The 27,380-nt window shown below is 46.1% G+C and overlaps 1 protein-coding gene and 1 pseudogene across 2 annotated transcripts in view; one reads left to right on the plus strand and one right to left on the minus strand.

Moving 5' to 3' along the window:
- EPHX2 (epoxide hydrolase 2) overlaps positions 1-27,380 on the minus strand; it is a 57,840-nt gene that overhangs the window by 15,128 nt on the left and 15,332 nt on the right. Inside the window, exons 3-12 of the mRNA XM_007466164.1 lie at positions 26,423-26,582; positions 25,263-25,453; positions 23,721-23,843; positions 20,207-20,281; positions 16,873-16,968; positions 16,264-16,342; positions 13,577-13,611; positions 10,902-10,928; positions 8,179-8,264; positions 4,591-4,702 (exon numbers count right to left, since the gene is read on the minus strand). Coding sequence (XP_007466226.1) covers positions 4,591-4,702; positions 8,179-8,264; positions 10,902-10,928; positions 13,577-13,611; positions 16,264-16,342; positions 16,873-16,968; positions 20,207-20,281; positions 23,721-23,843; positions 25,263-25,453; positions 26,423-26,582 — 984 coding nt within the window. The remainder of the gene's footprint in view (positions 1-4,590; positions 4,703-8,178; positions 8,265-10,901; positions 10,929-13,576; positions 13,612-16,263; positions 16,343-16,872; positions 16,969-20,206; positions 20,282-23,720; positions 23,844-25,262; positions 25,454-26,422; positions 26,583-27,380) is intronic.
- Positions 11,451-11,897, plus strand: LOC103082358 (10 kDa heat shock protein, mitochondrial pseudogene; annotated as a pseudogene). Its single transcript, XR_014368679.1, has one exon. The product of XR_014368679.1 is annotated as a 10 kDa heat shock protein, mitochondrial pseudogene (transcript).

The raw sequence follows: 27,380 nt of genomic DNA on the forward strand, positions 1-27,380 counted from the left end.
CACACCAAAGGGGATATTATTCAGCCTTAAAAAAAAAAAAAAAAAAAAAAAAAAAGTGATACATGCTCCAACATGGATGAATCTGAGGACGTGCTGCTGACTGAAATAAGCCAGACACAAAAGAAAAAATACTATATGATAGTATTATCTGCAGTATTATCTGCAGTAGTTATCTGCAGTAGTCAGATTCATAGAGACAGAAAGTAGGTGGGTGGTTGCCAGGGGCTGAGGGAGGGGAGGATGGGGCGTTAGTGTTTAATGAATAGACTTTCAGCTCTGCAGGATGAAGAGTTCTAGAGATGGATGGGGTGATGGCTGTACAGCAATGTGAATGTACTTAATGCCACTGAACTGTACACTTAAAAATGGTTAAGATGGTACGTTTCGTGTTATGTGTATTTTACCATAACTTAAAAAATAATAAAGAAAAATAATTTTTAATGAGATGAATTCTGTTGATAAATACTCTAAATGTAGTTCGATCCAAGGTAATACATAGTGAAACTGCTAGTTCCCTTTTTCTATCTCCTATAACCAATACAGCCTAAAAAAAAAAAAAGCAGTAATTCTCAAAGTATATAGTCTGGAGACCTTTTGGGGGCCCTGAGGCCCTTTCAGGGAATCCATGACAAAAAACTTTTGTAACAATACTAACTTGTTACATATCCTCTTTATTCTCATAAGCGTACAGTGGAGTTTTCCAGAGGCTCCAATAACATGTGACATCCCAACAGACTGAACGCAGAAGCAGGTAGGAGAATCCATCTATTAAGCCAGACATAAAAGAGGTTTGAAAAATGTAAAACAATGCTATACTTCTCACTAAATTTTTAAGGAAAATAAAGATTATTTAAAAAAATAAAAAGATGTTATTTATATCAACATGGGCACATTATCCTTTTTTAACGAATCGACAGTTTTAAATTTCAATATCTCGTATGGTAAATACCAGTAGATATAACCCACATGAACTAAAGCTCTTTGAGGTCCCTAAAAATCTGTAAGAGTGCAGAGGGGGCCTGGGATCAGAAAACTGGAGAATCACTGTTAAAAGGGAAGCTTAGCGAGATAGTCGATGCCCTGCGCGATCCCCTCCAGCCACTCTTGACTGGAGCCAGCCGCCCAGAGGTCTCTAATTCACTGAGAAGGACGGCTGCCCGCCCATCACTACCTGGGAAGTGGCTGGATTACCCCCCTCCTCGGGGCTATGGTCGTTGTTCTCAAGGTGTGGCTCCAGGACCTCACTGAAGAAATGTGAATCCTTTGGCCCCATCAAAAACCTACTGAATCTGAACTCTGGAGGCGGTGTCCAGGGATCTGTGTCATAACTAGCCTTCCAGGTGATTCTGAAGCACACTGACATTTGAGGTTCATCGGACTAGACAGTCACAGAAATTGACTGAGAATCACAGAAGACAGCTGTCAGAGCTGGGAGGTTATGTGCACAGGGGTCACCTGGGGGACCTGGTTAAAAACGCATATTCTCATTGGGCAGATCACAAAGGGGGCCAGTGAGTTTGCATTTCTAGCAAACTCCCAGGTGACACTGATGCTGCTGCCCGCCCCCTCCCCGACTCCGCACCTCACCTGAAAGCCCAGGGCCATCCAGTTCAGCACCTCTTAGCCTTTATCGAACTGCTAAGGTTCTGATGAAAGTTAGGGACTCTTCCTGGAAAAATGCGTGCGCCTATTAAACTCTGGGGGCAGTTGCCAGATGTTCCAGACCTTCTGAAGTTCACCTAAAGGATCACTGACTCTTTTGTTACCCTCTCTTTCTCATCTCATGACATTTATCCCTGAGTTAAGGGGTTTCATAAGCATCTTCAGTCACTCGTTCCCTCAGGCTGGCAGCCCCTTCTCTCTCAGATCCCCCCACCCAAATCCTACTCACTTCCCTGGGTCCAGTTCAAATGCTCCTTCCTTTGCTAAAAGTTAAGTGTGTTTTCTTGTGGGCTCCCAGAGTAAGCTGCACCTCCATTACAGTCCTTTCTGCTGCCTTATTACCTGGGTGTCTGTTACGTGCCTGTCTCCCCAAGAGTCATTTAAGCCCTCAAAAGTTGTCACTCATCTCTAGATGTCCCCCGAAACTGGCACACAATAGATGGTGCATAGCTACTTGCTGGATGAGCCAGTTCTTTACAATTGACACTGGTCAAAACATTTCTGACATTTCAACAGATTTGTCAGGCTCCAGCCCTCCCCCCAGTTGCGGGCCACCTCTGTTTTGCAGCAGTTAGGAGTCTTCTTACGAATGTCCAATTCAAAAAGATAAGAAAGAAAATGGAAAAAAGAGGTGGAAGAGAAAGAAGCGAGCACACAACCCCAAGCCCTCCCTCTCCCTCTGGATGCTGCATGTGTGGCACCACAGCAGTGGGAGCCAGAGTGTCAAGAGCCTGTCGTAACCTATCCACAGGGCCTGGGGGCTGGGCCAGGGGAGAAGGCAGACAGGTGAGAGCAACTCTGACGCATGGGGCACTCGAGGTGATGGCAGAGCCGGGTGGGGTCGCGTCCTCTGGGCACACAGAGGGCAGTGGGAGGGGGTTGGGTTTTGGGGGCTGGGGACCAAGCAGAGCCAGAGATTGAGAAAGGGTCAGCTAAGAGGTGACAGGGACCCAAACACCAGCTTCACAGTTTTATTTGGGGCTGTTTCCTTCCCAATCCCTGAAGGCTGAGGCAGCTGCCACTCAAGAACCTAGAGCCAGCACTCCACCACCGGATGCTTCTCACCAGTCTGAGATGCACCTGAGTGATGCAAACACCTGGGAAAGGGTGACAGGCAGTGCATCGCACCTTGGTCTGGGAGGCTGACTTCTAGTCCAGCCGAAAGAATTAGATGGGGGCCCCCTACGATAAGCGTTAAACCTACAACAACTCTCTACTAATTCCGACATCGACTACAAACTTGGGGCTGCTTTCCGGGCCTTGCACAAGGACACGTCCTCCTTCCTGTCCCATGAGCCCGGGTCTCATTCCAAATAAGTCAGTTTCTCACAGTCCCCACCCTTCACCCTCATGGTCCCCACCTGTTACAAGCTGAATTGTGTCTCCCCCAAATTCCTATGAAGTCCTAACTCCTAGTACCTCAGAACGTGACTGGATTTGGAGATAAGGTCTTTAAAGAGGTAATTAAAGTAAAATGAGGTAATTAAGGTGGGCCTGATCCAATGTGACTGGTGTCCTTATAAGAAGAGGAAATCTGGACAGGGACACACACATACAGAGGAAATGCCATGGTGAAGACACAGCAAGAAGAGGGCCATGTACAAACCAAGGAGAACAGCTTTAGAAGAAACCAACTGTGTAGACACCTTGATCTCGGATTTCTGGCCCCTAGAACAGTGAGATAATAAATTTTGCTGTTTAAGCCCCTCAGGCTGTGGCACTTTGTTATGGCAGCCCTAGCTGACTAACATACCATCTAAATCATCTTTATCATTCAAGATCAAGGTCACTTGAAACTAATTCAAGACACTGTGATTCAATTCAAGCCAAAGGAAGCTCATTAGCTGTCCATACTCTGGGCTGTGGCAGTGGGGCTCTGGCCTCAGTGGAGGGTGTGATACCCAAGCATCTTGTTATGACGTTGCTGGAGGCTCCTGGTGTCTTACTGAATGAGTCAGATTATTGCCTGAATCAAGAAGTTCCTCTTCCAAGGCACCATCTTATTAATTAAAATCATTCTTAGAGAAGAGTTACTCGCCAAATCAAAACTGGGATGGTTGTGACCCTCGCTGGCAATGGTACCTCCTATGAGTAGCAGACGGGCTAGGGCTGGATGAGAGATGTGGTGAGATGCTCTCGTGCTCTTTGTCAATTAATTTGATCTATTCTTCGCTCTTTGGAGTGTTAGGAAACATCTTTTATCCTCTTTGGAATTACCCAGACATAGCTGGGCATCGGGGTCCAGAGACCACAAACAGAGAAGCAGGTACCCTCCACAGATGAAGGCAGCTATGGGGGGTGCCGCCAGGCCAGATGCTGCTGCTTTCAGTGAATCCAGTGAAAGGTGGCAGCCACACCCATCACACATCATCCAAACCCCAGTGGGCATCTTTGAAAGGCATCTTGAGCTTGTGGCACATGGGTGACACCTAGAAACCTCGCACACCTCTCAAAGGATACTTGGGGCCTGATGCAGGGCTTTTAGGCTCTGGCACTCTCTGTAATCACAAATGTCACTCCTCAGCAGAGATATCAAATCCCTGGCAGGAGGCCAGGAGCTGTCACCAATAAGAGGTGGGTTTCACCAGCCTCTCAGCCAGAGAATTGAGAAGCAGCAGCTCCAAAATAGAGTTCAGCCCCCATTTCCCAATTTCAGAGAAGCAGGGGAGCCCCACGCGCCATCCCCACCCCCCTGCTCCCCTCATCACCCCAAATACACACACAGAGAAATGCACCATCAGCCAGGAAGGACCAGCCCTGCTCTGGTGCCAGCTTCACCTGAACCCTTCTGTGAACTCACTTCTCATTAAAGCCACAGAAAATTCAAGGGGACAGAGGTAAGTCCGATCAACAGGAAGAAGGAACGAGGAAGGCAAAAGAAGAGCAAAAACCTTGCTGGGATCATTGCTCACAGGGCCCCAAACTTACTGGTTCCTGGAAGTAGAGCTGGTAATCAAAGGCAGGATTGGCTTTGATTCTCTCCATTGGGGACACTTTGGGATTTGCTGGTATGAAGGGAGTATTCAAGCTGGCCACTGCCCTGTGGATAGAAGAGGTGTCAAGACACAAACCCCATAAGAAGACAGTCTGTAAGGACCAGAAAGGACCTCATTTGTCAAAACCCAAGCTCAGAGTGGGAGAGGGCTACACACAAGATCTCACACCAGCAGTGCAGGGAGAACGGGACCTGAAACCATATACTTCTTGACTCTCCAGCCCAGTGTGTGTGTTTTGTTTTGTTTTTTTTTGCCACTAAACTGCAGTATTTCTCACCTACTTGCCTTCGACAAAGATACACGCATGTTACATGCAGTATATCCACCTTGATTACGATACATGAACAGTACAATCTTTCTCTAGTTTGTAAAAACACAGTCATTTCTTCCTTACTTCACTCACTGTTTCCTCTGTGTTGAGTGTAATTCCACGCCACATACTAGGGGAGAGAAAATATAAAACCAATACTCTGCAAGCTTATTATAGTCTAATAAGGAAGGCTAGTCAAATACACCCATGACTATATTATGAGATAGACTGCAAAATGAGGCATAGGAATTCCTACAAAATACCACAGGAATTCAAGGAGATAAAGGATTTCTAGGTTTGGGCATCATGGAAGACATGGAAGAGATAGCATTTGAACTTGACTTTTACAGGTGGGGGAGAGGTGGGGAGGGGAACCAATACCTGCAAGGGAAACATCATGAGGTCGCCCGAGCCAGTTCTAGAATGAGGCAAAGCTTGGGGTTGAGTTTGATGGAGCAAGGAGTCTACAGGGCCACAGGCCAAGTTAATGGGCATCTTGGGAAATGAAGCCAGAAAGGCTCATGGGACCCGGAACATGAAGGGCCCTGAGTCTGGACTTGAAGCTGCAGAAAACCAAGAAAGCCATGAGGGCTTCTGGGAAGAGGTGAGAGTGGATGGAAGCTGCAGTCAGGAAGTGATGTATCAAGCAGCAATCCATCACATGGATACAGAGAAGGGGAGAAGCCAGCAGACTACTGCATTAGTCAGCCTGAGGGGAAGAGGATGGCAGCAAAAGGAATAAAAGAGAGGGTGAATTTGAGAGACCACACAAAGGCAGAATTGATAGAAGTTAGCCAGGACTACATTTAGCCTGGCAAAGAATTCCGTATCCCATGCTTACCCTGTGGAAACTTGTTCCCAGAAAAGAAACAGATATATAAAATAGGAGCAATGGGATAATTAGGGCAAATAAAACAATCAAGGGAAGGACTGGTGAGGCTTACCCAGCACCGACCAATAGAAATATAATGCAAAAAATATATATATATATATATGTATATATATATATAATGCAAGCCATATATATAATTAAAATTTTTCCAGTAGCCAAATTAAAACCAGTAAAAAGGAACACGTGAGATTAATTTTAAATATTATTTAATATTAAATTTAATTTAATTTTAAATATTATTTAATTTTAAATTTAATGTTAAATGTTAATTTAATATTTAATCCAATATATCTAAAGTATTAATAATTTCAACATGTAATCAATATTAAGAATTATTAATAAGATATTTTACATTCTTTTTTTCATACTAAGTCTTTGGAACCTGGAAGGTATTTTCTACTTACAGCAATCTCAATTCAAACTGGCCACATTTCAAAAGTTCAATAGCCACGATTAGACAGTGCAGGTTAGGGTATAAAATAAGTTATACTGATGCCTATAAGTTCCTAATGCTACCACAGTGAACCTATTTTAAGCATTACTTAAATCACAAGTCAAGAAATTCTAGCTTTTACTAAATATTCTGAACAGAATGGGGTTTTCTTTTTAATCGCTTTGACATATCATTTATTCCATATATAAAAAAATCATCACTAAACGAGATGATAATATATAAATGCGGCTGCCAGCTGCATTAAGATGAAGAAAAAGCTGAACCACAGCCTCCTTCTGGCAGCAGCGTCTCCAGGTGATTGTTAAAGAAAGGATATAAAACAAACAAGTGAATAGACCCTGATTTTAAATAGGTTCCCAAAGCTTATTTCAGTAGAAAGGTGAAACCAAGGATTCAAAGAAATAGTCCACATTAAATGTGGGCTTTTTTTTTTTCTTTCATTCATTGTCTGGCTAGAAAGGCAGAGATTTGTGCTGTTAGCAATATCCTTAAATAAAACATGCTCCGAGACCCAGAGATGCGGGGTCCCATCCTGGACAGCCCTGCGAGAGGGTCTCAGCTCCCTCCCGCCCTCCCAGGAAGGAGGGAACAGGGCTGCTTTGATGAGAGCAGACGTAGAATGAGCAACTACTCCAGAATCAACAGCAGGTACGGTGGAAACAGCACAGAAGAAGAGGAACGGGAAACCAGAGCGCGCCCGCATCTCGGATCTGATGTTACTCTGCACAAAACCTCACTTGGCTCACGTTAAATCTTTTAAAATTCTCACAGGAGAACTAGATTAAGTTTAATAAAACAACAACAAGGTGGAGACCATATGTTGTTGCTCTATTTCTTTTTGTTCCCTTCCAGGGGCATCTAACACAGCCTGCAGGGTAACTTTTTGGTGAACTTGATTCTTAAGAGCTTTCTTATCTCACTTTTGAATGACAGAGAGGACAGAGAGAGAAGCTAAAGAGATCAAAACAGCGTGCAAAAACTTTAAAAATACTTTAGGAAATGTGTGATTCTTTCTGGTCTTTGAGATCATCCAGCCATTTGAGCTGGGGTTGAGCTGAACAAAGTTTCTCCAGTGTTTCCATTCCTATAAACTCAGCCAAATAAAAAGTAACTGGATTAGTTAGGGAAACACAGATGGCTGCTAAGGATGTTGTTTTAATTAATTTGCTAAGATCCGAGGCTGAAATGGGAGGTCAGACAGGCTTTAACGGCAGTTACCAGGTCAAATGGGGTGTGGCCACAAAGACCACCTGACTCTCCAGGTTCAAAACCCACCATCTGAAAGCTCCCACTTGTGCCCTGAAATGTCATTCTGAGAATGATTATGAGTGATGTGATGGTGATCATGACCTATCATTCCAACCTGACATCTGTTTTACTGTATTTTGCAGGTTGAAGAGTCGGGTAGGAGTGACCATTACCACTTTGTGGTTGACGATACCAGGGCCTAACAGGTGAAGTGATTTGTCACGTAGCCAGTTCAGGGTAAAAGTGAAAGCCACATTTTCTGACTCTGACCAGGGCTAAAGTGTCTCCTGGCACTCAGTTCTATGAATCTGACATCCCCTGCTGCCTCATTTCCTCCCCTCAAAGTCCACCCTCATTCTCCTGCATTCCCACTGGCTACTCAGGCCCTGAATTATTCGTTGCATTACTGGTGATTGGGACAGGCCTTGTGCCCAAGACGTTAGCTCATTAAACCCTCCCTACTTATACACCAATGAGCTAAGGAGCTATGGTGTCACCTTCCCAGATAATAACCTATTGTTTTCAAGAAGTTTTCTGGAATTCAAGACCTGAGGAAGGAGTCTAGGGAATTCAAGTCCAGTCTGACCCAAATTCTTGATGCCCGAGGCCTAATTACCTCACTCTCTTGGGGTAGAAGAGAGCCATATTCCACACCAGCATGCCACCCCAGTCGTGACCAATGAACACAGCTTGAGCGATGCCCTAGGAGGACAAAGAAGGGGGCTGAGTGTGAGTAGCTTTCCGGCACAGGAGATGGATGCTGAGAGCCGGAGGCCTGGGGCTCCCCTTAGGCCTAACCTCAGCAGCTACGCCCAACAGCCGCCCTCCTGAAGCCTCTGGCCCCATGTACAGGCCCCGCCGACCCTGCACACAAATGGCTGGCCTCTTAAATCTTCTCAGAAGACTGAGGCCATTGGCCATGAATTCCCTCTCTACTTTCCCACAAATCAAACTTTGCTTCACCTCCTTTCCTCCCTTTTGTCTTCACGTTAGAATGACACCGCCCCTCCCCTCCGTGCTCATCTTTCACTGAGTGGTTATTACTCTGTTCCCCATTCTTTCGGATCTTTTCTACAAGCCTCAAAGGCATCCTTTACCTCCCAATTTCTCCCTGCACCTTGCTCTTCTCTGCTGCTGTAACCACGAAGGACCACGGCTCCCTTCATGCAGGATCTTCTGTGTCACAGGCCCTTTATCTGGAATCCTCCCAGTAACCTTCGAACTCACATTTTACAAATGAAAAGATGGCTCACAGGGGTCGGGTGACTTGTCCAGGCTGCACGGATGGTAAATGGTGGAACCGCCATTCAGACCCAGGTCTCCTAACCTAAAATCGGGCTCCCTCCTCTAAGCCACCCGCTGAGCGCTTTAGGGCCTCCGATCTGCCCCAGCCCCACCACCAGCTGGAAAGGTGGTTCCTTGCCTCAGCTCTCTGCCACACTGCGTCTCCTGTGTTCTCTTTTCACAGTGGTTTATATCAGGTGCCTCCCTAACGGCCTTCCTAAGTCCCTCCAGTGGCTTCTTCCCCGCTACGCCCAAGTCCACTGAAACTTCTCTCTTTAAGGCTACTAATCACTAATAATTTTGTTCCCCTCTTGGTTCTCATTCCTCTGACTGTTCTGCAGTGTGAGTGAAAAAAATGCTGCCTGGCATATCAGTAAACAAAGGATGTTGCAGCCACCAAGTCACTGCAGTCACCCCGATGGTGAACCCTGAGGGAACTCAGGATGGAGACAAACAGGCTGCCCACTGCCAAGCCCTCAGTCACTGTAGCCACCCTCAGTGGGGCACCCGGAGGGGATTCCGGATGGAGAAAAGCAGGATACCGGCCCCAGCTAGCAGAGGTGCATGTCGAAGGAATGATCTCTATGAGCCTAGCAGAGGTGCGTGTTGAAGGAATGATTTCTATGAGCCCAGACTCTTGCACCTTTCAATACAGAAAAAAATGCTAAATTCCTTAACTTGAGATACGTGGTTTTCTTTAATTAAGAGTAATCTTTTGATGTTCCGACTACCTAGTCTTTGTTGCAGAAACTACTATATATCGTGCCTCCTCTCTTACCTCTCTGGAAGCGGTCTCAGAGCTATCTGAGATGCTGTATCGGGCTTACGTCCTCAGTTTGTCCACCAAATAAAACACAATTCTCAACCTTTAGGTTGTGCTTTTTTTTAAGTCAACAGCAGCATGAGGCATTTCCTTTGAAACATTCTTCCCTGGGCTTCTGTGAAACTCTGCTTTCCAGACTCTTCTTACTTCCCTGAGTCTACTACTCCCTCTCTACCTCTCACTTGGGACTATTCCATGGCTCAGCCTTCAGGCCTGTCGTTGGGGAGCTCATCTCCTCCAAAGGCTTCAGGCACCACCTCCAGGTGGCAAATGACCACCTCATCTGGTCACCCAGGTCATCCAGGTTGGCCCAGTCTCCTTCCCACATATCCTAGTCATGACTGGGCCGGGGACGGACACCTGACCCAGCTGGCCAGCAACCACAGAGACTCCCTCTCAACCATCAGAATAAGAGACGTTCCCAGCCAGTTGGAAATCTTCTAGAAAAAGTCAGGAGTGGGGCGGCCACACTGGGCCTTAGCTATCCCCATCACACTCAAAAGTTGCAAAGCCAGTTCCGCAGGACTGGGAATCTGCAGAGGGTGGGACATGACATTGTTACCGCACGTCCTACACCAGGCCCTGCTGTAGATCTGGAACTCCTTGGTCATCTCAGTTGCACCTTTCAACGCACACCCAGTGAACAAGAGAAAGATCCCACCGCTTTGAGGTTCTCTCTTAGCCCCCCTGTACTGTCACTGTCCTGGCTGGGCCCTCTGCCCCTTCAGCCATGCTGTGGTGTCTCCCTTCTGCCACGTGACCTGACTGAAGACGGCAGAGGATGTACCTGAGTCTCAGAAGAGTGTGTGTGCCCTGCAGCAGCGTATTCTCAGATGACCACTGTTGATCGTTTTCATTGAGTTTGACATTCCAAACCATGTTAAACGAAGACATTCGATTTTAAATATTTCAAAAGGGATGGAAGTTTTAAGAAGCTGGGGAGTATTAGCCTATCGGGTGTTTCCCAAACTTCTCTTCATCTGGCTTAAAGCCAACAGAGACACTCCATCCCCTGGAAGATGCTTTTCATGAAACAAGAGCCAAACCAATCTCACCTCTATATTCTCCAAACCTGTCTTTATAATCCCTTCCGACCCACCACCCCACCTTCCCCCTCCCATACCGCTCCCTTCAGGGCTCTAACAGCTGACACCTTCAAAGGTTACAGCTTTTCTTTAATTGCCCAGTTCCAAACAGAATTCTCCAGAGATCAGTTCAAAATAATTACTTACCAACTTATCCAGGAAGGTGACCATGTCCTAAGAAAGAAAACACACACACAAAATCAGAACTGAATCCATCACCTCAGCGGCTTCGAGGTTAGAATTACTGTGTTTGCCTTGGTTACGGTCTGAATTGTGTCTCCCACCTTCCCCCCTGCGAAATTCATATGCTGAACCCCTGGTACTTCAGAATGTGACTCTATTTGGAGACAGGCTCTTAAGTAAAGATGTGATTAAGTTAAATGGGGTCATTAGGGCGGGTCCTGATCCAATATAAGGCAGAAGATTGGGACACAGACACATACAGAGGAAAGACAAGAACAACAAGAGAAGCCACAACAAGAGAAGCCACCACAATGAGAAGCCTGTGCACCACAAGCAAGAGTAGCCCCTGCTCGCCTACAACTAGAGGAAACCGGCACACAGCAACAAAGACCCAACTCAGCCAAAAATAAATAAATAAATAAGTTAATTAATTTAAAAAAAAAAAAAAGCAACAACAGATATGTCCAGAGGGCCAGACTGCACGCCCCTCCTGGCAGCAGTGGCATGAGAGCAGAGTACGAACTGCAGTGGCTGGAGTCATGGCAGGACAGGCATTTAGAAAGTTTCTTCCCCTCTTTGGCCAAGTATCAGTTGAAAGAAGTGCAGCCAAACCTGTATCCAAAGGAGGCATTATGCTTCCAGAAAAAACTCAAGGAAAAGTATTGCAAGCAACAGTAGTTGCTGTTGGATCAGGCTCTAAAGGAAAGGTTGGAGAGATTCAACTAGTGAGCATGGAAGTTGGAGACGAAGTTCTTTTCCCAGAATATGGATGCACCAAAGTAGTTCTAGATGACAAGGATTACTTCTTATTTAGAGATGGTGACATTCTTGGAAAATACGTAGACTGAAATAAGTCACTATTGAAATGGCATCACTGAGGCTGCCCATTCCACTGAAGTTCTGAAATCTTTTCATCATGTAAATAATTTCCATGTTTCTCTTTTATAATAAACTAAGGAGAAAAAAAAAAAGCAAGCACAGATGACAGGTTCCATTGGTGAAATTACACACATATTTTTTTAGAAGGAGGCTCACAGTATTGGTGTAATTCACTTCAATCATTTATTTTCATCTTCCCCCCACCAAAGAGAGGGGAACAATTATTGAATGTTGTCAGGAGGTCTTTTGAACCCTCTGTTATATGGACTGAATGTCTGTGTCCCCTCAAAATTCCTATGTTGAAGCCCTAATCCCCAGTGTGACTGTATTTGAAGACAGGGTCTTTACAGAAGTAATTACAGTTAAATGAGGTCATGAGGGTGCGGCCCTGACCCGATAAGAAGAGTCCCAGAGAGCCAGCTCTCTCTCTCTGCCATGTGAATGCAGTGAGAAGGTGGTCACCCGCAGGCCAGGAGAGGGTGCTCACCAGAACCTGACCATGCTAGCACCCAGATCTCGGAACTGTGAGAAATACATTTCGGTTGTTTAAACCACCTGGTCTGTGGTGTCTTGTTATGTCAGCTTGTTATGTGTACGTTAGTCGGCTTGTTATAACGTCAGCCCAAGCCGACTAATGTACACACTAATGGGGAATTTAGCTGAGGGTTTCCCAGAAATCCTATAACATGCAAAGAGGCAGCACCCATGAGGTTCCCGATGAGGAACCAACAGACTGTCTGATGTAAGAGGGTCTCTAAGGGATGAAGGGTGCAGAATTGTGGTCCAGCTACAGTGGTTGAGGTGAGCTGGGACCCCCATCAGTGAGAGAAGCGATTAAGGAGGAATGGGGGAAATTAAATAGGTGCAGGGATACCTTTACCTTCTCCTTCTAGGACCCCCAGCTGATGTTGTCCGAACCACTCCCTCAGCACTACAGTTTTATTCCTAGCATCTCTCTGCTTTCTTCTTTCTTTATTATTCCTTTAACTTTGGGGTTCTCAGACTGGCTCCTCAGACTTGTCCGAGCACGGACAAGTCCCATGCTCCCCTTATGAGACATCAGGCCTGCATGTGGGGCCTGACGGGGTGCTCCAGGCAGAGATGTGACCCTCCTAGATGAAGGCTTTCTGTAATTTTAGCATAATCACTGGCATAGCCAGTTTTCTGGCCAAGCAGGAGGCTGTTTCTTCCTCTCGGTCCCTCCAGCCTTTGCTTTTGCTCCAGGGCTGATGGAGGTTTGGGTGACAGTCTCTCCTCACCTTAGCCTTGGCCTTCCCCTGCAAGCTCTAAGATGAGGGCCCCTCTCCCCGATGGTGTGTATGCCTGTCTTAGAACAGGAACGCCTCTGCAGTCCCCAGTCCACACACTAACTCCCTAGGTCTGGCCAACAATGTGTTTACCACAATGAAGTGATTTTTTAAAATTCTCAGAAGGGAAAGGTGATATGGTGGGGTAGCTAAGAGCAGGAGCATGGGAGCTACTACAGGGTTTAAACCTGGCTCTACAGGCTGTTGACCTCAGGCAATTACTTAACCTCCCCATGACTCAGTTTCCTCTTCCATCAAATACTTAGAAAAGTACTTGATATACAGTCAACGTTGGCTATTATTTCAAAATACTTCGACTTTCAGAAAGAATTTGTACCCAAATGTTGTGAAATGCTGCTTTCCTAGGTTTTAAATGAACACCCACACTTGTCTTATATCAGTGAAAACACAAGGATGGAGAAGTTACAGATGTTACCCAAAGATCCTTCTTACGTTGCATAACACTTCCATGGAATATTCTTCTATTTCTGCAATTAAAAATAAAAGAAATACACTTAATTTGCCTGTTTAAAATTACCAGCAAACTAAAAGAGCCCCTTTGGCAAAAAAAAAAAAATCTTATTAAATTCTTAGGTTGATATAGTCTGCTTGTTTATTTTTGTTGTTGTTGCCTGTGCTTTTGGTGTCATATCCATGAAACCATTGCTAATACCAACATCATGAAGCTTTTCCACTATGTTTTCATTTAGGAATTTTAGTGTCAGGTCTTCAGTTTAAGCCTTTAATCCACTTTGAGTTGTTTTTTGTGGACGGTGTAAGATAAGGGTACAATTTCATTATCTTGCATATGGATATTCAGTTTTTATGACACTATTTGTTGAACAGACTGTCCTTTCCCCATTGAGTGGCCTTGGCACCCCTGTTGAAGGTTATCTGACCAGATACACAAGGGTTCATTTCTCGACTCTCTATTCCATTGGTGTATATGTCTGTCTTTATACCAATACCATACTGTGTTGATTACTGTAGCCTTGTAGTATATTTTGAAATCAAGAAGTATGAGTCCTCCAGCTTTGTTCTTTCTTAAGATTGATTTGACTATTTGTAGTCTTTTGTGGATCCATATGAATTGTAGAATTGTTTTTTCTATTTTTGTAAAACATGTCATTGGGATTTTGATAGGGATTTCATTGACTCTGTAGATTGCTTTGGGCAGTATGGACATTTTACCAATAATAGCAATTCCAGAAAAGAAAAAGAAAGAAAAACAGAGAAAACAGAAGAAAAAAATTTTCAAAGAAATAATTCAAGAAAATTTCCAAGAACTGAAAGTTAAATGTACCCAGAAAAGTAGATGAAAAAAGACCCATATCATAGCACAATATCATAACAGTTTAGAACACAACAGATAAAGATCCTAAAAGTCTCAAGGGTAAGGCAAAAAGGTAACATGGCACTGCAATGCTGTATAGCAACAAGGGAAGCTAGAAAATACTAGGACAAAGGCTTCATAATTTTAAGGGAAAATAATTTGTTACTTAAAAATCTACTGCCAAATGATCTGAAATTTATACACAAATGATCTGAAATGTACATATATGCATTCCAAATCATCGCACTTGGCTTTAGAATTAATGTTATGTATAATCTTTGACAACAGTTAACATGTAAATTATGTTTTTGTTTAAAAAAAAGAGTCATAATTAGGGTATGACCATAAGTCCCAGTTTGTCCAGGACAGTTTTAGTTTATGTGTTATTATTAATAGTTTCTCTTTTAATAGTGTTGTAGTTTGAATGATAAATTATATTACTAACTAATGCCCAGGGGATTCAGGGAAGATTGCAGTATAGATAAATAAAAATAAACATTTAAATAATGAAAATTTTTAAAAAACCTTAGATGTCTTTCCTGCATATTTGGACTGAAGTCCTTCCTTTTGTCTAAAATGCTTCTGCATTGTTCAAGAGGCAGTAAGCAGCAGCTGAGTAGACACCATGACATTTAGGGAACCACCATGGAAGCACATCTCTGTCATGACAGGCTGAGTGGCCTGGTGGTGGCCTCCTGAGTGACTGAGAGCCCCAGCCCATGTCAGCAGGCTTCAAACTCAACACAACAGGACTGACGTGCATGCAGCCAAAGCAGCTCAGAAAAGGGGTGGTGAGCTGCTGCTTGGCTTGCTAAGCTGCTAAGAGCATCACTGACCATGGAAGGACCAGCGACTCTGCTGCACACCTGGCTGCTTCCCATTCCTGCCTCCACCCAGGGTTCTTAAAGGTTTGGGGCTGAGGATCCCTCTGAAACTGATAAAAACAATGGACTCTCCCCTCCCCAAGGAAAATGCTCATAGACCCACACATGTTCTCAAGGGTTCACAGGTCCCTGACACCCATCCTTGGATAGACTCCCACTGGGATCCATAGACACTGGGTTAAGAATCTGGCCTATGAATTACCATATGATCTAGCGGTTCCACTTCTGAGTATATACCCCAAAGAACTGACAGGAGGGACTCAAAGAGATATTTGTACACCCATGTTCATAGCAGCAGTATTCACAGTAGCAACCCAAGTGTCCATCTATGGATGAATGGATAAACAAACCGCGGTCTATACATACAACGGAATATTATTCATCCTTAAAAAGGAAGGAAATTGTGACATATGCTATAACATGGATGAAGCTTGAAGACATTTTGCTAAGTGAAGTCAGTCAGTCACAAAAGGATAAATACTGTATGATCCACTTAGATGAGGTACCTAGACTAGTCAAATTTATAGAGTGAGAGAGCAGAAGGGCGCTTGCTGGGGGCTGAGGGGAGGGAGAATGGGGAGTTACTGCTTAATGGGTACAGAGTTTCAGTTCTCCAAGATGAAAATAGTTCTGGAGCTGGATGGTACCTCCTACATCCTATATCCTCAATGACTAGCAGGAGACCCCCTTGGGGCACAGGCCATTGGGTTTCTTGAATTCATTCAGAGTATGAGGAGAAGAGACCTCTGGGGCCCAAAGTGCACAGACACGGACACTGCAGGAGCTGGGAAGGGAGGGGGAAGTCAGACCCCCTTGAAGGGCTGCCTGCTCTGACCTGGGACCAGGGAAAGACAGTGCAGTTGGAGAGCTCAGACAGTCAGAAGGCATGACCAACACCGAAAGCTGTAAAACAGCTAACCCACCAGAAGGAGCAGATGACTCTCCATAGCCTTTCATGTCCACCGCTAGTACCCGGAAGCCCGCCTGGGCCAGAGCAGGGATCTAGAAAAGAAACAATTCAGACCCTCTCCAGTGTGGGCTCATCAGTGTTTTGCTGACGCCACCTCTTTGCTTCCTTCTATCTCCCTGTTATTGTAAATGGTTCAATTCAAAGTGCCACATGGCACTACCTGGTGTCCTCACCATGGGGCTGGAATGAGCCCACCCAGCTGCCATGGATGGTTGTAGGGTTTGTGCCCTGCACCTAATGCCACACCTGACAGAGCACCTTTCCTAGCAAAGACCTTGCCGATTTCTATATTCATTACAGAGATTTCCCAGCAGGTGGCATAAAGCATCTTGAGGAAGTATGCTTTTTTTTCATCTGCAAAGGTGGCATATAGGCTAGCACAGATCTGAGCTCTGGAGCAATGTCCGGCCCCAACACTTCAGAGATATCGTGGCCATACTTGGGATATGATGCTCCACGGTAAGGTGTCAGCTTCTTAATGATATTCCAGGCTGGCTCACACCATCTAGACTCTTCTCTCCCCTCACCCTGACTGGGGCATACTTCCCCCAGTTTCCCTTACCTGGTACCTCCAAGAGAACCAGCTCTCCGGAAATCCATGGCAGAGGCATACGGCAGGGCCAGAGCCCAGCTCCACAAAATGCAGACACATCCCAGGCTGCAGAAGAGAGAGGTGAGCGGGGAGTGACCTCAGTGCAGGCCGGGGGTAACCAGGCACCTCTTCCGCAGATCGCCCCGGGCCATTTCAATACGTTGCCAGATCGTGCCTGACCCAGCTCTCTCAGCTAAAAACCCACCAATGTTAGAAGAAAATGTCTGAGAAGAGACAAGTGATCAAACTGCAATAAAAGCAGGCAGTTTCACTGGAACAAGAAGAGCCTGAAAAGAAGATCATAACGTTGGAAAACAAAACAACTTGGCCTTCCTCCCTAAAAGGCCCTCATCCTGTCAGAGTTTCTGCTGTCATTTGACATGTTTTCCATACTTTAAACTGAGGGCTGATTTTGTACAGGGCATGGTATTCACATGAAGGTGCAGAATACCATGATTATTTCATTAAAAGCTCTTTATCTCTTGAACGTGAACATTTTTCCCAGCTTTGCTATACTTCCGGTCCTTTGTGGGCTGCATGGGTATGGCCGAGACTGCCAGGGCCCAATATCCACCTTCTTCTCTTCTCCTTGGCTCCTGCTGGTATTTTCCAGGCCTCCCCCAACCTTCCTGCAGTGGGTGTGGCTGTGTGACTGGCCAGTGGCATATGAGCAGAAGAAATGTGTGCTCCATCTGGGCTGTAAACCTCCCGCGCACCTGGTCCTCCCTCTCTTTTTCTATCTGCACCTGAATGGACTGGGCCTTGAGGAAGGAAGAACCTGCAGAAAGAAGGAGGCTGGGTGCTTGAATGACTGCGAGGAGAGAGCCTACTCCCAACCCACATGGGATTGTGCTGCAAGCCAGAAACAAACTTGTAGTCAAGCCACTGAAAGTGTGGGGCTGTTTGTTACAGCACTGAGCCTACTCTGACTATTACAGGGGGGGTCTAAGCAAAAGAACTAAAGCAATATATAGTCAAAGTACCCTATTTTTCCCCCAAAGTACTTTATCTCTAACTTTCTAGTGGAAACAAATGAGAAAAATAAGCTTCACTTTATAGAAATCCACTTGGAACAACTCTATTTTGCTGCATCTCACACTACTCCAAGCTGGCGTTCCAAACCGGAAGTTTCATTCACAATTCCCAACAAGCTATTTTGCTCAAGAAAACGTCAGGCTGACATTTCACAAACCCTTTCTTGGACTACAGTCTTTTTTTTTCATCAGAATATGTTCTCTAGTCTTCCCTTTAGTACCTGGCAAAAGGAGGGACTTGCTCCTTCTATGCTCCTTTAAACTGAAAAATGTTATAGTTCTGATGTCCAATCAAATGATCCTAATCCGCCTCTGTCCTCAGTGGATCTTAACTAGAAGGCTCGCTCTTGCTGCTACATATTTGATTCAGCTGAGTAGCTCAGCAAATGCATGCACTTTCCCATCCTTTGAACAGTGTGCTCTAAAATTGCCGTTAAGCCAGAAAACGGAAAAGATCTATTATCAACGCACTTTGAGTTGCATTAGCATCAAGGCAATAGCACTCCCAGAGCCTGGGCTCCCCAGAGTCCACTGCCCCAGCCCTTTAGTTTTGGGGTGAGGGCAGAGGAAGTGGTTAGGCAGCTCTGATCACACTCCTTCAAGGTCAAATGGGGAATCTACTGAAACTGGCTGGATACGCAAGCATCAGGAGGATTATGAGAGTAACCCTGTCTGTAGGATTGGAGATGCAGGGTCACAGCCCAGACCGACCCCAGCCCCAGGCAAAGAGCCCCTTACTCGGCATCAATATTAGAGACGAGGTCTGAAGGGAGCTTATGAAACCTTATGAAACTGGTCCAGGAGCACCCAGGGTTCTAAGAGCAGCCACATTGACCAGAAAAGCCCTTTCTCGCTATCCAAATCCCACTCATCCTCTGATGTTCACTTCACCACTGAATCTCATCCCCCGCAACTACAGTCACTTTCTCCAACCCCTACAGAGCCCATTCTGAGTGCCTGAGCCACTGCCGTTAGGGCTGCATCCTGTGATGTAACTGCAGGGAATGTCACCTTGGCAGAATGCAGACCATACAATCCTTGAGGTCACAGAAGACCTCCATTCATCTAGGTATTTCCCTCTGTGCCTAGCAAACAGCAAATGCTCACTGAACATCCATGGGGCTCTCCTCCAGGGCAGCAGGTCCTCCCCAGGTCCCAGACCTGCATAGCTCAGGACACCAGCTCTCTTCTTTATGAAGCACGAGGTACTACCCACCGTGATCAACATGGGGTATTTTAATTAATCCTCACAAGAACATTGAGGGGAGGTATTATCGCCATCTCATTATAAAGCTGTGTACACTGGGGTCCAGAATGATAAGAAATGTGCCCACATTTGCCAGCTTAGTAAGTGCCAGGATTCAAACTGGTTCCGTCCGGCTCCAAAGCAACTGCTGAGTTTTGTTTTGCTTGTGAGCTAACCCATAGCTTTAGGTCCTGTCTTAGTTAAATGGCCACAGTGACAAATGAACAAAGATCCCAAAGTGAACCTGAGAAGATGTTTTAAAGCCTGGCTCCGAATCCCGGCTGGGTCAGGAGTCAGGGCCCCTCTGCACGTGGCCTTGGTCTTGCTGCAGCCCTGACCCCTGGGCTAACGACTGGCCGTTTCCCTCTCTGTATCTGGTGCCTCCCTGCGTCCCTCCTATCTGGCTGGTGCCTGACACAAAGGAAGGGCCGATAACACCCGCTGGATGAAATAATGAAATAAAGTGCCAGACACGCAGGCTGTGGGGACAGAGCAAGGCCCCACATGGCCTGTTGTTCCGTGGGAGTCTGATGACATTGGTCCACATCTGCTATTGATTTTTTTTTTTTTTAGCTTTTTAAATTTTTATTTATTTATTTTATTTTTGGCTGTGTTGGGTCTTCGTTTCTGTGCGAGGGCTTTCTCTAGCTGTGGCAAGCGGGGGCCACTCTTCATCACGGTGCGCGGGCCTCTCACTGTCGCGGCCTCTCTTGTTGCGGAGCACAAGCTCCAGACGCGCAGGCTCAGTAGTTGTGGCTCACGGGCTTAGTTGCTCCGCAGCATGTGGGATCTTCCCAGACCAGGGCCCGAACCTGTGTCCCTGCATTGGCAGGCGGACTCTCAACCACTGCGCCACCAGGGAAGCCCTGCTATTGATTTTTGAGGAATCATACTTGTGGGAAATACCATTTCCATATACATGATGGATGTGTAGCTACCCTTGAGATTTCACAAACGTCTCACAAGTCGTTTTAGTGGAGCTGGTTAGAGAGACTCAGCTGCTGGTGAGAGAGCACTGACTCACCTTTATGGGCACGTACCCATGGCTCACGGTGCTTGGATCGCAGGGGATTGGTCGGGAGGCTGCAGTTTGGAGAAGCTGAAAGTAAGAGAGACACAGTGAGGGAGATGGCTCTGCCTCCTTCCACGAGAAGGCCTCAGAGTGAGTTCACAAAACTCCATAAGACAGCCCCTGGGTCACCTTTGCCATGGCTTCCTGAGTCCTATGGGTGACTGACCAACCCAGCCCCCTCTCCTCTAGGGTCAGTGGAGTCCGGTGACTGAGTTCTGGCCAACAGGATGCAGACAAAGAGCATGGCCTATGCAATTAGAGATGATCATACTAAGTGAAGTTAAGTCAGAAAGAGAAAGACAAATACCATATGTATGATATCACTTATATGTGGAATCTAAAATATGGCACAAATGAACCTACCTACAAAACAGAAACAGACTCACAGACATAGAGAACCACCTTGTGGCTGCCAAGGGGGAGGTGGGGAAGGAAATGAATGGATTGGGAATTTGGGGTTAGTGGATGCAAACTATTACATTTAGAATGGATAAACAAAAAGCTCCTATTGTATGGCACAGGGAATGATACTCAATATCCTGTGATAAACCATAATGGAAAAGAATATAAAAAATGCATTAAAATAAAATAAAAAAAAGAAGAGCATGGCCTGACCGCCAGGGCTGTGAAAATCCCTACGTGATTCTCTGTATTCTCCGCCCCCTTTGCAGCTGGTGCTCAGCGTGACCTCGGAAAAAACCACCCGTAGAAGACAGGGGTTCTCCATCAACCTGGGTCCTAGAATGGCTGTGAGGCAAGCCCCTGGCCACCACCCACTGAATTTCACATCTGCGAGGAATAAACACCACTTGCTCCCAAACACTGAGATTTTGGACTTTAATGAATGTAATTCTTCTCTAGGGCAGTTCCTCAAGTGGTCACCCAGGCTGATGCTGGACACGGCCAGGAACGCCAAGTTCACAGAGCAGTCATCCCATCATTACATGACTCTGTTGAAGGGTTTCTTCTTCAAGTCGGCCAAAATCGAACTCTCCGGGCCTTGTGTGGGTCAGCTAGGGCGGCCACAACACTGTGCCACAGACTGGGGTGCTTAAACAACAGACATTTATTTTCTCACACTTCTGGAAGCTGGAAGTCCAAGAAGGTGTTGGCAGGGTTGGTTCTTCCTGAGGCCTCTCTCCTTGACTTGTAGACGGCCGCCTTCTCCCTGAATCCTCACATGGCCTTCCCTCTGTGTGTGTCTGTGTCTTAATCTCCTCTTCTTATAAGGACACCAGTCTTAATGGATTAGGGCCCATCCTTATGACCTCATTTTACCTTAAATACCTCTTTAAAGATCCAGTCTCCAAATACAGTCACATTGTGAGGTCCTGGGGGTTAGGGCTTCAGCATATGAATTTGCTGAAGGGGGGGGACGCAATTCAGCTGATGAAAGCCTTCTGCCTGCTGGCCCAGTTCTGTCCTCTGGAGCCCCAGGGGGGTCAGGTTACCCATCTTTGTCCATCTCGGTAAACAGGAAAATTCCTGAGCAAAGGATCCTTAAGAAGCTTCCGTAATGTACTGGTGTCGGTTTCCTTGAGACAGAAATGACAAAGGACAGGAGGCTGAGCACATATAAGTGGGCCTTTTGTGAACAGCATCATGTTGGTGACTCCCACCGCTTGACTTCTCATCTTTAGTCCTAAAGGTGAGACCTAAGGAAGAAGCCGTTCTCTTCTGCTACCCAGTTTTCTGCCCTCTAAAATGGGGAGGAGTAGACTATGGAATTCACCTACGTTGAAACACAGAAGAGTCTGCCTGGGCATCCTCAGAGGTTGAGATAGGTGGGCGCCCACCTCTGTGGCGTCTGGAGAGGACCCAGGGTGTGGCCCGTGGGGATGGGCAGCTGGGTGCCTCTGACGGCAGTGAAGGAGGCCAGACACCCACCAGGGCCAGCGTCCCCTGGGGTCCTTTATCTGCTGTGTCCCCGACTTCCTAGGTCACACACCAGGGGATGTCCCATTGGTTCCAGGGGTGGGGAGGGTGCGGGTTTCCTACTCTAATGATTCTGCCATGTGTTTGTCCAGTTTATAAAGCCCATTCATGACTGATTCCCACAGCCTTCCTGAGAGACAAGAGGCGCTTCTCCTCTGTTTAAAAAGTAATGATTATCATTTTTCCTTATACCTTCCCCATATCCCTGAGGAAAAGATAGGTGGGACAATGGCTCACTTTCCCAATTTTACAGGACAGGTGTCTGTGGCTCAGAGGTAATGAGGGGAGGAAACTGGTAAGTGGAACCGGCAAAAGGATGCTCCGATTCCAAGTTTGGATGCTTTCCTCTCTGCTGCACAAGACCTCCAGGCTTGCAGAAGGACAAATCAAGCTTGGGTGAGATGCTCTAAGGTTGTAGAGTCATTAGATATACGTTTTAATTTATTTGTTAAAGACGAAAAGTCAGCTGTTCCTGTTATGGGGGCAAAACTGTGTGCCCTCCAAATGCATCTGCTGAAGTCCTAACCCCCAGGACCTCAGAATGTGACTAATATTTGGAGATAAGGTCTTTAAAGAGGTGATGAACCTTAAATGAGGCTCCTGTAGTGGACCCACTGGAGACAGAATCTAATCTGACTGGTGTGTTTACAAGAAGAAACACATACAGGGGAAGACCGTGTGAAGACACAGCGAGAAGGCTTCAGAAGAAACCAACCCTTAACAACTTGCTCTTAGAATTCTAGACTCCTAGAGAGATTGCTGTCTCAGCCACCAAGTCTGTGCTACTTTCTGGCAGCCGTAGGAAGCTAATATAGTTCCCTTTGAAAAAACAGTGTGACGCCTTTTACGTCAATCAAGTGTATGGGCTCCCGCACCTCCTTTCCCATCACACTGACGCGAGCAAAGCATGGCCTACAAAAGCCTAGGAAAGTGCCACTCCCAGACTCAGTGGGATCAGTGATCTTAGGTAAACTTACAAGAACAAAAGGTGCCTCAGCTCTGGCAAAGCAGGCTAATCCCATCAGCCCCCAGGGGCATTATTACGGGCATCCCAGCCTCCTCCGGGGCTTGGGACAGGTTAACTTAGGAGCCTTCCCTCTGACTGCCAAGAGGGTGTGACCCAGGTGGAGCTAAACCACTACATCTGAGTGCAAGCAGCATGACCAGGCAGAGCAGAGAAGGACTGGGGTCCCTCTCCACACCCCAGGGGCAAACCCAGCAGCTACATTCTCAGTATTTACTCTGAATGGGTGGCTTTGAAGGCCCCACTCTAGTCTTGGTCCTCTGAGTCTGACCAGTATAGATTCTTGCTCTCAGAGTGTCCTTTCCCTGTTCACTGACTGCAGAGAAGGAAACAGGAAGTTCTTCATGGACATCATGCTGATTGCACTAAGGGTAACAGTCTCCCACAGAGGAGCTCCCTACTGGGAACCACGCCGGGAGCAGCGAACGCCCTCACTTGTTTTGTCGCTTGCGTACCTAAACACAGATGAGCGACAGGAAATCTGATTCAGCGTGGACAGAAAGTTACCTGCACCCTGGTTTCTTTCTCCAGCTCCCTCAGGGCAGTGTCAGTGTCACGGACGAGGATGGTGACCATCCCCAGGTCACGGGCTGGCTTCAGATTAACCTCGAAGTCATCCAAGAAAACCACCTGAATGCAAAGAGCATGGATACTAGCATCACTTCTACCAAAGCAAAACTCATGCACAAGGGCCACCGGCCAGAAACACGGTAAAGTGAGAACAGCGGTTGAGATTAAGAATTAGTCTCACAATAAGATTGATTGATTAGAGATTAAGAATTATTTTTTTCTCTCCATGTAACTCTTTACTCTTAAAATTAAAAACATTTAATTACATAAGCATAAACATAAACACACAGATAGATATACATGTCCCCTGAATTCTGAAACCGTAAAAAAGATTAATAAAGAAGAATATAAACTTATCAGGATGACGTTAAAATTCATCTAGGAAAGTACATGAATAGACCCCCCCAAAAAAATGTCTGGAAAAGAACTATAATAAAGTCAGATAATAAAACTGAGAGTCGAGGAACAGACTCATATACAAATGAAAATTTAGTTTCTAACAAAAGTGTCATGCCCAATTGGTGAGGAGAAAGTTTATTTAATTATTTCAACAGTTTGGGGGAAAAAGTGGGTCCTTCCTTCACTTATTCCCCAAATAAATTCTGAATAGATCAAATATTTAAATGTCAAAAGAAATGATCCTTAAAGAAAAAAGAAAATCCTTAAAGTTGTAGAAGAAAGCATGGGGCAGTTATTTAGAATCTTGGATTAGGGCAGGCCTGGACGTCTAAGCAGCTCATCCAACCTAAAAGCCATCAATGAAAAGACATTTATTTACATGCATACTAAAATTTAGAGTGCTGTTATAATGCTTAATCTGGGGGCTGAGAAGAGCAGAAGCAAAGTTTGAGATGAGAAGGGAAGAGTTCTGGGATTGAACAGGTAAGGATTTCCCTCTGATCAGCTTGTGGGTGAAGCAGGGTTAACAAGAAAGGGTCAGAAATGCCAGAGAAAGGAATTTCATCTTGGTCCAAAGACCTTTTTGGAGACTGGAGTAGGGAAACACAACAAAAACAACATCTTAGACTAGATAATCTAGAGACGGCATGAAGACAGAATTTAGGGGTGCGGGGATACCCTACAAGGAGACTCCTGCAGTATTGGAGCCCATTCCTGCCCAGCCTTTGGTGGGGTGACCCTGACCAGCCTGTGTCTTGGGAAAGTCTCCCAGGGTCTACGTTTCTTTTAGGTAAACTGAGGCAGCTGGCCTGGCAGCTTTTGACAATACCTGTTTTAACCAAGGTCCTGTAAGAGCCACGGAGAGGAGCCAGATGCCCACCTCCGGTAGAACTTTCTAGGTTGAAGGGGTGGGTAAAAGCCCTTCAGAAGTCCTGGCCTGGGAGAAGTGACGCCTGCCGCTGGACGTAGGACCACCCTGCCAGGTCCCAGGTGTCCCCCATCTGTTCACGCCTCCTCAATTTTTCTTGATTGCAATAGCTCTAGAACATTCTTTTCCACTGAAAGGCAGTGTCTAGGTACCTCATTGGGGCTGGCCTTCAAGACGTCCAGCACAAACTTGTAGATCTGAGGGTCAGGCTTGGCCATTCCGATCCTGCATGACTCAATCAGGAAATCAAAGTGCGGCCTGAGCTCACACATCATCTGGGCCAGGCTGCCTCTCTGGGTGCTGTCATCCAGCCAGATGTTGGTGAGGATGCAGGTTGTAAATCCTGAATGAGAAGGTACCAGTGAATAGACCAGCTATAGAACTTTGCTGTGAGAAGCTCCAGGTATCCCACAGGGGGCCCCAAGACGGGGCCAGGCGGGGTTCTGCTCACTTACATCAATCTCCTGATGTCTGGCTTCTAAACTGACAAGTTAGAAAAGCACCATCGTTACCCATAAGCCCCTCCCAGGGCAGATGCCAGAGCCCCTAACGGTGTGCACCAAGGGCTTTCAGATGGAAACACTACATCCCTTCATTTCTTGCAATCGTAGAGCAAGGAGTTGTGATATTCATCAGCTCATTTGATCAGAGTTTTGACATTCATCAGCCCGTTCGATCCTCACACCTTTGGGGCAGGCAGGGCAGATCTTACCACCCCACTTTTACCAACGGGAAAATGGAAGCTCAGACAAATTATAAGCTGCCCAGAGCCGCAGAGTGCAGGCAGAGCTGAGGCTGGCCCAGAATCCCACCTTTGGACTGCCACTCCAACCCTCCTCTCAGTCTACATTACTGCAAACTCTGCTGGACCACACTTCAAAACACCTGCCTTGGCAGAGATGGTGCTCCCATTTCAAAACTAGAGAAATGTAAACAGAGACAGCATTATCCCCTGCCTAACCAGACAGGACAAGAACCAGGAGATGCTGGAAACAAGACAAGGATAAGTCAATGGACAGACCCTTTCCATGTAATATGAGTGGGAAATATGGACCAGGGATGTCTCAGACACAACCAGGTAAGGCTACTGATAAGTGGGTAGGATGACCTCAAACATGCCTGTGACGAAGAGCTGGGCTCTGTCACTAAATAAATGCCTAATCAAGGAAAATCAACTGAAGGAATTACTAATACATATGAGTATAAATGTGCCTGTCATTGAATTCAATGCACATTTAGATGTATTTTGACCTGACCCTCCCAAGGGTTCTGGTGTGGTTGGGTCAGAGAATGGCCAGTATCAGATCCTTACCCTTCTTTTTGAGAGTGAGAGCTGCCTTAAGCATGGGGTCATTGACCTTTCTTGCTGCAAGCGCCTTGCCAAAGATCTGATTTATAGAGAAATTCTCAGGGAGGCAGATTCCAGAGTCCTCAGAACATTTCCTGCAGTTTTCTTCCATGAATGGCATCCACTGTGAAAGTGAATTGATGAGGGATTGTCAATTGGTGAAACCACTTGGAAAAGCTTTGGGCAGCATTTACTGAATCTGAACACATGCATTCCCTGTGATCCAGCAATTCCACTCCTGGACATATACCCAGTGGAAATGTCTACATATGTTCACCAAAAGACATGGACAAAAATGTTCAGAGCAGCACTTTTCCTAAGAACTGCAAACTAGAAACTATTCAAATCCCCCTGTTAGAGCTGAATTGGGTCCCCTACAAATTCATGTTGAAGTCCTAACCCCTAGGACCTCAGAATGTGATTGTCCTTTGGAAAGAGGGTCTTTAAAGAGATCATTAAGGTAAAACTGTGGTTCTCCAAGGACAATGGTGCTTCAAGGACAAAGGGCGACCCTGCCTGTAAAAGTTGCAGCGTTACACCCCCTACAGGACTCTTACTCGCTCCCCCCACCGTGTTGCGATGGTTACGAAATTCCTGAGCCCACCTGGGCAACGCCCACCTGGGCAACGGGACCTGTCCCAAATAAGGAAAGGCATCTTGCCTGTCCCACTCCACCCTATAGAAGGAAGGTATATGTGCCTCAACCAATCCGTACATGAAAATTTCACCTCAGACCGTTCCTTTGTTTTCTGGCTATAAAAACTGATGAATAGCACATGTTTGGGCTCGACTCTCCCAGACTACTAGGAAGTCAGCCGGCCGACTGTTCAGGCAGCCACCCCTCCCTCTAATAAATTCTAGCATCTTTACATTCTGCCTTGTGTCTGGAAATTCTCTTCCAACCTGCATTCGGACCATGACA

This window comes from Lipotes vexillifer, unplaced genomic scaffold (genome assembly GCF_000442215.2).
Source record: "Lipotes vexillifer unplaced genomic scaffold, Lipotes_vexillifer_v1.1 scaffold308, whole genome shotgun sequence".
Taxonomy (NCBI): Eukaryota; Metazoa; Chordata; class Mammalia; order Artiodactyla; family Lipotidae; genus Lipotes; species Lipotes vexillifer.